Below are 9,347 nucleotides of genomic sequence, written 5' to 3'. Positions count from 1 at the left end.
GGCGCGAGGCCGCCCCTGCCTCCCGCCTCCGCGGCGCCGCGCCTCCGCCAGGGCCGGCCGCAGAGCGGCGGACAGAGGCCGCCGGCGCCCCTCTCGCAAACTTTCGGCCGCGGGGTCTCGCTGCCACGGAGGCGGGGCGGCCGCTCCCGGGAGGCGCAACAGGCGGGCGAAACCAGGGCGGGCAGCGCGCGCCATGGCCAGCGCCAGCTCCAGCAGCTCGCCCCGGCTTCGCACCGCGTCCCGCCCCCGCCCGCCCCCGCGGCCGCCAGCGGCGCCGCCCATTGGCCGGCTCTGGCCTCTGCGCGCCTCTCATTCGCGGCGGGCCGTGCCCGTCACGGCGCGGCCCGTGTCTAATTGCTGGGGCAAGGGAGCGCCCTGCCGCAGGTAGCGCCGCGGCGGCGGCCGGAGCGGGGTTGGGGGGGCTGCGCCGCCTCTCGGAGCTGCCCCGCGGGAGCTTCGCGCCTCTGATCCCGGCCCCGGGGGAGTTCGCCGCGGGTGGCCGCCCCCCCTCGTCCCCCTCTCCCGGCACGGCTCTCTCCTGCCCGGGCAGCCCCTCCTGCCGGCGGGGACCGGGCGGCTGCGGGGTGAGCTCAGCGGGGAAGACTGGCCTGTTGCTGCCGGGAGGAGGGACGGCAGCGGCGGCGAGCCGGCCCCGCGTCTCCCCCCGGCGCGGGGGCGGGGGAGCGATGAGCCGCGCATTGTTCCCCCTGTAGGCAGCGCCCGGCGGGCAGCGGGGCGGCGGGCCATGGGCTCCGCGCCTTTGTCTCCCGAGTGAACCGGCCCCGCTCCCGCAGCCTCCCGCCGCCGCCAGCCGGGCCCCGGCGACATGGACGTGACCGTCTCCGAGCTCCTGGAGCTCTTCCTGCAGAGCCCCTTGGTGACCTGGGTGAGCGCGGGCGGGGAGCGGGGAGGCTGCGGGCGGGGCGGCCCCGGCTCAGCGGCGACAAGGGGGGCGGCTGGGCCCTCCGGCCATCCCCTCAACCCCGCTGTCCTTCCTCCCGGCAGGTGAAAACCTTCGGGGCCCTGGGTAGCGGGGACGAGGACAACCTCGGCGTCTACATGGACCTGGTGGATGGCGTCGTCCTGAACAAAATCATGCTGCAGATGTGAGTGGGCTCCCGGGGGGGGATGGCCGGTGGCCCCGCGCTGAGCGGGCCCGGCGTGCGCGGGGGGCGGCAGCGCCGAGCGCGCCTCCGCTCCTCAGCCGCGGCGGCTCCGGGGCCGCTGAGGGAGCGGTCGCCGCCCCGAACGCGGTGAGTCGCTCCGTGGTCGGCGAGCGCCTTAACGGCTTTCGTCGGGAAGCTTCCTCAGCGGACAGGCTGGAAGGACTGGGTGCAGGGCGAGAGCACCGGGTTTGCATTCTTTCCTTGTGGTTGCTGTTTGAAACTAACAAAACCATGGGGGGTGGGGAAAAAACCAAACCCGTCCAGTTCTATAAAATCTTCTTTAACGTTTCTCTAGGGTTTTTTGGGGGATACGTGTGTGTTTTGCTTCTTTTGTTTTTTTTCCCAGTTACTTTTTCTTAGTTGTTCGTATATGCTTTAGGGGAAGGTATGTGGCAGTACAAATAAGGAAATGAAAGTGTTTTATCACATGGAGCTTTACTGGGAAGATTTCATCTGAAGTTCTCTATGTTCTCATGTAAACTTTGATATTAAATACATAATTTGTCAAAAAGAAAACTTCAGTGATCTATCTTTTGGGCAGCACTGTAAGGATATGTCTTGAGGATTCTTCTAAATAGGTTAAAAGAGCAAATACTGAAAATACTGTAACGTTGAAGTGAATTGTTGATAGAACTTGTACATTTTTAACCACATCCTTTCCTGTTGCTGGTCTGCTGCATGCAGATCCTGACTGTTTTTATCATTTCTGTATTTGCTTTTAAATATTCTGAAATCTGTCTGATAAAGAGTTTGTAGGGAGAAGTATTTGACTTTCAGGGGAGGAGACTTAGGCAATCACTCAATTTTGGCACTGCACTCTTAACTGAATGAAACCAATTGAAGCTCGACCAGTGATTTGCAATGTTAGGCCAAGTCTAAGCACTTAAATTAAGAATTCATATTAGAATCTTTAAATTAAATTCTTGAAAAGTAGCTTAAAAAGTCTGACAACCCATGCCTCACCCACTCAGGTTGGCAAGTTTTGTTATCTTCTGGTACCTGGCTGCTCCATCTGAAAAGGTAATCAAATTTTCATCCAGTTTGATGTTACTAAAAGTGGAAATTGTGAACTGGAACTTAGATAGTGAAGCTGGTGAAGATTCATGATTCGGAACAGAATCCAGATCAATCAGCCCACTTGGGGATAACAAAATAGTGGTGTAAAATGTTAGCTGGGATGGAAACCTGATGTAAAGAGAAGATGTAATTTCCAGCATTTCTCAAGGAGTAATTACACTTTAGAAAGAGAACTTTCTGCAAATTAGAGCCTTGAGTATGAGCATTCAGATCCAGACTTGTACTTTTTCCAAGATGTGAGAAATCGGATTTTGATTTATGACCATGGTGTTTGGCACAGAGATGACCAACCAAACTATCAAGGAACAGCAGCAGTTGAGTCTGCTGCAGGTTTAACTAACTAAACTATCACTGTTATCTAATATGTGAAAGAATCTTATTATTTCAAACCAAGAAAAATTAACTCAATACTTAGTCGCTCTTGAATTTTTTTATTAAACAGACTGAAGTTATGTGGCTTTGGAATGACTGTGGCATTCTTATAAGCGATGTGTTTGAGGAGTGCTTTATCGCGTGGTGTATGCAAACTTAAATATTTTGTAGTTGGCCACTGAAATATGTGTAAGGAGACATAAAATTGTTAACGTCTGTGGAGCAACTTAGCAATGCTCTGGGGACAAGGAGCGCACAATAAGATCTCATTGAAATAAGGAAGGTGAGCATATAGGCTAACTGAGTGCAGTGACACTAACTGGCATTTTGTTGGATATCATGCGTTTGTGAGGAATGTCCTGGCATATTTACTTGCCTTAAGCAGTCAGGAAAATAAGTTTGTTCCAAAAACCATCTCTGCCAGCAGTGTCACAGAAAGTGTAAGTGGGGGAAGCGCAAGCAGTGTGGAGTAGGAAACTGTCCCATTATACACAATCAGGGCTTTTTTCCCCTTTTTAGGTAGCTTTGGCAGTGCTTCTAATGGTGTCTAAGGAGCTTGAAACCAAGAGCTTTCTACCGAGAGCCCACGACTTCAACTTAGGAAGGATTGTGGTTGTATTTATGTATCCCAGCCCAGCAAGGTGCTTGGGGGAGGTGCTCACTATGACCTTCACTTTTTCCTGACTTAACCTTTAGAAACTGCAATGCAATTACTGCTTGCCTGTAAATCAGGAAAGCCTTGCAAGGCGTGTTTCTGCCCCACAAAGCTTTCAGAGTAGAAAAATAAAGGTGTTTTTTGAAATGCTTGCTCCTTAGTTTTTCAAGTCCTGGTTCCTGAAGATGACTTTCAGTGCTTGGCTTGAGATTTCTTCCTGCTGAAATTGTATTAACAAGGGCCTTTGATAAATCTGCTAGAATTTGATATGCCATGCTGTGATAGTGCTGATTGCCTGAAAGCACAGATGCGCGCATGCACGCACATGCAGAGAGCAGGGGGTAGCAGAGTGAAAGAGCTGGGCTCCTGATGTGGATAGCTGTCTCCTCACTCGTGTGTTACTTCACTTTTAGTTTTTTAGGTTAAATATCCTGCTTGCCTGCTTACTGGAACAGGAATAACACAGGCACATGAGTTTGCATCTAAACACCAGGTGTGATGCGGTACTTTGCTGCAGATCAACAGGTTTATTTTGGTTAAGATTTCAAAAGCCAAATTCTGGGAATTTCATTATTAAAAATAAAACATTTTTTGTCCTGCAGCTAAGCAGATTTTAAGTTTGATCCATGGCCAAAAATACAGGTGGATCTGTGAAGAAATCCAAATATACCTGTTGAGTGGAGATTACTGAGTGAAAGTAAGGCTTTAGCTGTTGGAGGTGTGAGTGGGCTGTGCAAGTACAGTCAGCCTCTAGTTTCTGTTGCAATATGTTGGATTTTGCCCAGATGCTGTCTGGCAACTTAGAGTAGGTGGAGAAGATCCCAACTGCTTGATGTTGTGGTGTCAACGTTTTTTTAGGCGGTGGGTTCATATCAGCAAGGCAGCTGTGTCACCAGAGAGATACGTGACATCTATCACTTTTCCTGCCTGCCAGGTTCCTGCTGGCTGCGTGACAGGAGGTGAAAATAGGACTGTGCCTTCCCTCAATCCTCTTCAGAAATGAACTGCCCCCAGGAATGCTAGCCCTGGATAAAATGTAGTTTGCTCAGCCATACCAAATGTAGCCACGGCACAAGGGCGGAGGAAAGGAACCCGGCCTGGGCTTAGGCAGATTCTGGCCACAACGTGGTTGGTACGTAGCCAGCTGTTGGGCTTTGCTAGTGATACCTTTGCTTGCTGGTGATCCCTAACAAAGCAAGACCCTTTTTAAAAGAGAGTTGGGGATTGCTTAGTTCTCGATAGTGGTGCCTAGCTGCTTAATGAGTTAAATCTAATAGGAAGAGACAGGCAGCAGCGTTTGGTTTCCAAACTTACATTTTAAAACAAGACAAATGTGTCGTCAAGTCATTTTGCTGTAAATGAGTGGTTTCCTTTTCCTGTGTTCTGTCCAAGCGTATACCCCAAACTGATCATGCATGAAGGACACATTGATTTCTGCAGATTTGCAGTACTGGCTGAATACTCTGCATACAAAAATGTTTGTTCATCTTCAAAGTGGAACTGCCGTGTCCTAAGCTTCTGTGTTGCTGGTGGATTTATGTATATCAGGTTAATGAGCTTCTCTGCAGACAAATTTTAAAGAACTTTTTTCAGATGGTTGTGTGTCACTTCCTGGTATGAAACTAGCATGTGGTGACACTGCATAGACTGCCTTCAGTGTTACAGTTGCAGCTGTGGCATAATACCTACAAGCATAAGCAAATATTTGCCCTGTTTAACTTCTTACAGAAAGTCTTGGGAAACAGTGTGGGGGTTTACACATGCAGGCACATAAGTGTTTTCATATTGACTTGTTCTAATTCTTCTAATTGATGGTAGACTCTGCTTTTCTGTTAAAACATTTAGCAAACAGGAATGTGTATTAGGAATACAGCTGATAAAACTACTTCTATTAAAACCGCATAATAAAAATGCAGAATAATAGTTTTTTCCATTTCAATTGCTGCTGTCATGGTTTGTGGTACTGTCAATCTGTCTTCTTTAGTTGAGGCCACGTGACAGGAACAGCCACGTTGTGAGTGCCTGCTTCTTGTGGTTTGTAGCAAATGGCACAAATACCGGAAGGTTAAAGATATGCATCCGTTTAATTTAAAATCTCATTTAGAGGTGCATTTTTCTACCATTTTCCAGGCAATTTAGAAACCCTGCCAGCCTTAGTGGCATCATCCCACTTGATGATAGAGGAAGAAGTTGGATGATAGGAGAGTTAGACTGGTCCAAGAGCGGTGTATTTTCAGTTAGTGAGTTACCTGCAGAGCAAAGTGCCAGGGCATGCTCGCCATGCTGGGCACAGCTGGTTCCTTCTGGTGTCTCATAACCCTTGGGCCCGGCTTGTGGGCTTCCCCCTTACTCATCAAAATTACTTGTCAGAAACTGCTCGAATGGGATTGCCATTTTGAATTTTAAAAATGAAATTATTTTTTTGTTACTTTTATTTTATTAATTGGTGCCTTAAGGGGTTGCATCTTCAACCCCTTGTGCTGCTGGCCCTGCGCCTGCTGAACTTGTCACTTTGCCTCTGTCTGCTGGCCCTTCCTTTCCTCTGTGCTCCTGTGAAAGTCATGAAGGTGTACAAACCGAAGGACTTCTTTAAAATGTTTGGGTATATAGTGAGGTTTGAGACTTCTCTTCCGTTTATTAGGCTTGGGTGTTTTTTTACTGGTTTGCGAAGTACCTCCCTTAGTCACACCTCAGTCATGCTGCCTCAGTCTTATTTAGATAACTTTTTGATCTTGGAGTAGGTGGCTTTTAAAAAAGAGAACTGTAGTTTTCATTATGTTTGTGTGTAAGGGAAAGACCAAACATCAAAGGACTGAGAAAGCATCTCATTGAGGTTGTGTTCGGGGACTTTTCAGATACATTCAGACAGGAATTTGTTTGGTTAGTGTTGGAATTAGTAGGTTAGTTACCTGGTTAGTGTTGCAAAAAAAAATATCTTTTTAATTTTCAATATGATCCTTGGAAAGAGTTTCTTTCTGTAAAATTCTCCATAAACAAGTTTCACCAACCAAACAGGTGTTATAATGTGCAGAGTGTGGTACCAACAGCTCTGTTTTCTTTAGTGAAACACAGAATTTGCCTCTTAAGGTGTAATTTTACTCGGATGCGTATTTCCTTGAGGACTCTGCTTCCCCTTCCTGCTTTTCCCTGCTGTAGATCAGGCTGTTCAGGTTGTAGTGTTTCGAGTACCTCGATCTCTCTAGGTTTTTAGCCTTTTCCTTTCACTTCTCTTGTGATGGTGGCTGTGGGTTTTCTGGCAGCTCGCTCCTTCCCTGAGCACAGGTAACCTCCGGCCTGCTCAGCCTCGGGGTGTTGCCCCGTTCCCCTGTGGCGAGGCCTGCCCGCCGCCAGGCTGCTCTCTGCTCCCCTTCGGGGAGGAGGCAGCAGGTGGGTCTGGGTCTGCTCCCGCAGCAGGGGGCCCGTTCCCTGCCTCTCCTGGCTCCTGTCTCACCCCTTCCACGTCCCCCGAGATGTCTCAGGAGCTGGAGTGACGTGGAGGAGGCGGCAGCAGCAGGAGGGATCCAGCTGACCTCGCACAACATGACACGGTTATACTAGGCAGGAGGTCTGACGCAGAAAATGTTTGAAAAAATGCAACAAATGTATTATTTCTGAATGAACACATGCCTTGAACCCTTGATTCTTATAAGCGTTCATCTCCATGCTTATTAGGTCAAAAGATGTTTTGCCAGTTCAACTGGATAAAACTGAGCTTACCTGGTAAATGGAAAAGAATAAATCTATCTTCTTTTGGGAACCTCCTACTGCCTCCAAGTTCGCAGCTGTGGAGCTAGCATAGCTAGTCAGTACTTGAGCTTATCTGATCCAGGATGAAGAAAAAATACAGTAACAAATGAAGAAGAAACGGGATATTGCTTGTTGAGAAGGAATTGTTTAGTTTTCCCTGTGGAGACAATAATCCCTGTGGTAGTTTGAAGCGTAGGCTGTGCTGGCCTTTCACACCTTGTGCAAAGGGTCCTCTCTGAAGTGAGCTGAGGTGCTGGACGAATTTGGTTACACAACATATTCAGAAATGCAAACTGTCACTTTTTTGAGCTACATTCTGTTTTCATAAAAGCTTTTAACTTCCTTGTCTGTGAGGAGGAGGAGGCAGGACTGCCAGAGTGACACTGTGTACTGTGGCTTGGCTCCAGGTTAAGAGGACCCTGAGGTCAGTGGCATTAAGAGTTCTTGGGGCAACCAATTACCCTTAATGAAGATGATAGGATAAAAGCTCCAAAATTGCTTCTGAGGGCCTGGTCCTGCCAGTGCTTATGTTCTTGTAACAGATGACTAGCTCCACTATGCCAAAAGATGAGCAGGTCCTCTGTTGGAAGGAGGAGTTGTTCTGTGTCTTACGTGCTTTTGAAAACCTCATCCAAGTCCTGCAGTTACACTGCCTACAAATGTTGAAGAAATTGCCTCTCCTTTGCTGTGGCTGGTGGGTGCATTTTGTGGATCTTTGCCCCATTTTGTGCAGTTTTGGGAAGGATCATGGAGTATTGCTCCACTATACAATCAAAGCTTTCTCTTCCTGGCCGTAGACCTGGGTCACTGCCAGACAGTGGCATGGCAGCATGCTGCCTACATGAGCTTTCACGTGGAAATGAGAACTGTAGGCTGACCCTTCTGTTTGGCCAGCTTCTCTTTACTGAACGTTTCTTCCCTTTTATCTTCCTGGTTTGTTGTTGTGACCTTGCCTAAAAAGGCTAAGCATCCAGCTTCCTTCAGGATCCAGCATCTGCTCAGAGAATACTGAAGGCAAGGTACTCTCCAAGTTCAAGCCCAGGTGCCATTTACACTTCTCCAACTTGTTGTGTGTCGTGGTTTAACCCGAGCCAGTGACTAAGCCCCACACAGCTGCATGCCCACTCCCTCTTGGTGGGATGGGGGAGAGAATCGGAAGTGAGAAAACTCATGGGTTGAGATAAAGACAGTTTAATAGGGAAAGCAAAAGCCATGCATGCAGGCAGAGCAAAACAAGGAATTCATTCACTACTTCCCATGGGCAGGCAGGTGTTCAGCCATCTCCAGGAAAGCAGGGCTCCATCATGCATAATGGTTACTTGGGAAGACAAATGCCATCACTCTGAACATCCCCCAGTTTTATATGCTGAGCATGACATAATATGGTATGGAATATCCCTTTGGTCAGTTGGGGTCAGCTGTCCCAGCTGTGTCCCCTCCCAGCTTCTTGTGCACCCCCAGCCTACTTGCTGGTGGGTCAGTGTGAGAAGCAGAAAAGGCCTTGACTCTGTGTAACCACTGCTCAGCAATAATGAAAACATCCCTTTATTACCAACACTGTTTCCAGCACAAATCCAAAACATAGCCCCATACTAGCTACTGTGAGGAAAACCAACTCTACCCCAGCCAAAACCAGCACACTGTGTTGCTGAAGACCCATACTGTCAAACTGTGTATGGGTATGGCTTCTGCCCTCCTGTATCTGAGTATCAGTAAAATGGAACGCTTATTACAGATTTTACTTTAAAAGCTTGTTACAGTTACCTCTCTTTGTTCTCTTTTTTTTCCATAATTTATTACAGCGCCAATCAGTATACAAAATGCTTTGCTGCTGTGAAGGCTTTGTAGGGTCTTGCTAGTTTGTCAGTGACAGTTTTGGTCATCTGTACTTCAGTTTGCTTGAACCCTGGTACATAAATACTGTGGTTGATGTTATCTGCTGCCAAGGCAGTTTTCTCTCATCTTTGGAATATCTATGTATTCTGTCATATTTATATACATAGCACTGCTTTCACTAGAGAGGTGCTTTGGGATAGTTGTGCATTTAAAAAAAAATAATAAAAAGAAAGAAAAAGCTCTTTGACATACTTATGTAAACTTTGGCAGATACATTTTAAAAATAAATATTGGATCAGTTCCTCTTATTTCCTTGTCAACGCCTGAGTTCAATATTTGGCCCTGGAAGAGCTGCGCATGGCTTAATTAACAGCCAGAGCAGAGATCTGGGAGGCAGGTATTTGGATTGTGTAGGAGTTTGCTGATAAGAGTCTTTATTAGAGGGGAAACACAAGGCTTTCATCTATGCTATTGGCGGATAAAGGTTTTCAGGT

General features: G+C 47.6%; 1 protein-coding gene across 5 annotated transcripts in view; it reads left to right on the top strand.

Annotated features, from left to right (window-relative positions):
- The first annotated feature begins 354 nt into the window (after positions 1-354).
- The window catches only part of CCDC88C (coiled-coil domain containing 88C), a 101,316-nt gene continuing 92,323 nt past the window's right edge, over positions 355-9,347 (top strand). For 3 of the 5 annotated variants that reach the window (XM_072863669.1, XM_072863668.1, XM_072863667.1), the window contains exons 1-2: positions 356-886; positions 1,006-1,106. In XM_072863669.1, coding sequence (XP_072719770.1) covers positions 827-886; positions 1,006-1,106 — 161 coding nt within the window. In that variant the 5' untranslated portion in view covers positions 356-826. Of the gene's footprint in view, positions 887-1,005; positions 1,107-9,347 lie in introns of all 5 variants that reach the window. The other 2 variants (XM_072863671.1, XM_072863670.1) reach the window with 1 other exon arrangement.

This window comes from Ciconia boyciana, chromosome 6, assembly GCF_034638445.1.
Source record: "Ciconia boyciana chromosome 6, ASM3463844v1, whole genome shotgun sequence".
NCBI classification, from domain to species: domain Eukaryota; kingdom Metazoa; phylum Chordata; class Aves; order Ciconiiformes; family Ciconiidae; genus Ciconia; species Ciconia boyciana.
Note: the sequence above shows the minus strand (reverse complement) of the source record. Positions and strands in the feature narration are given on the sequence as shown.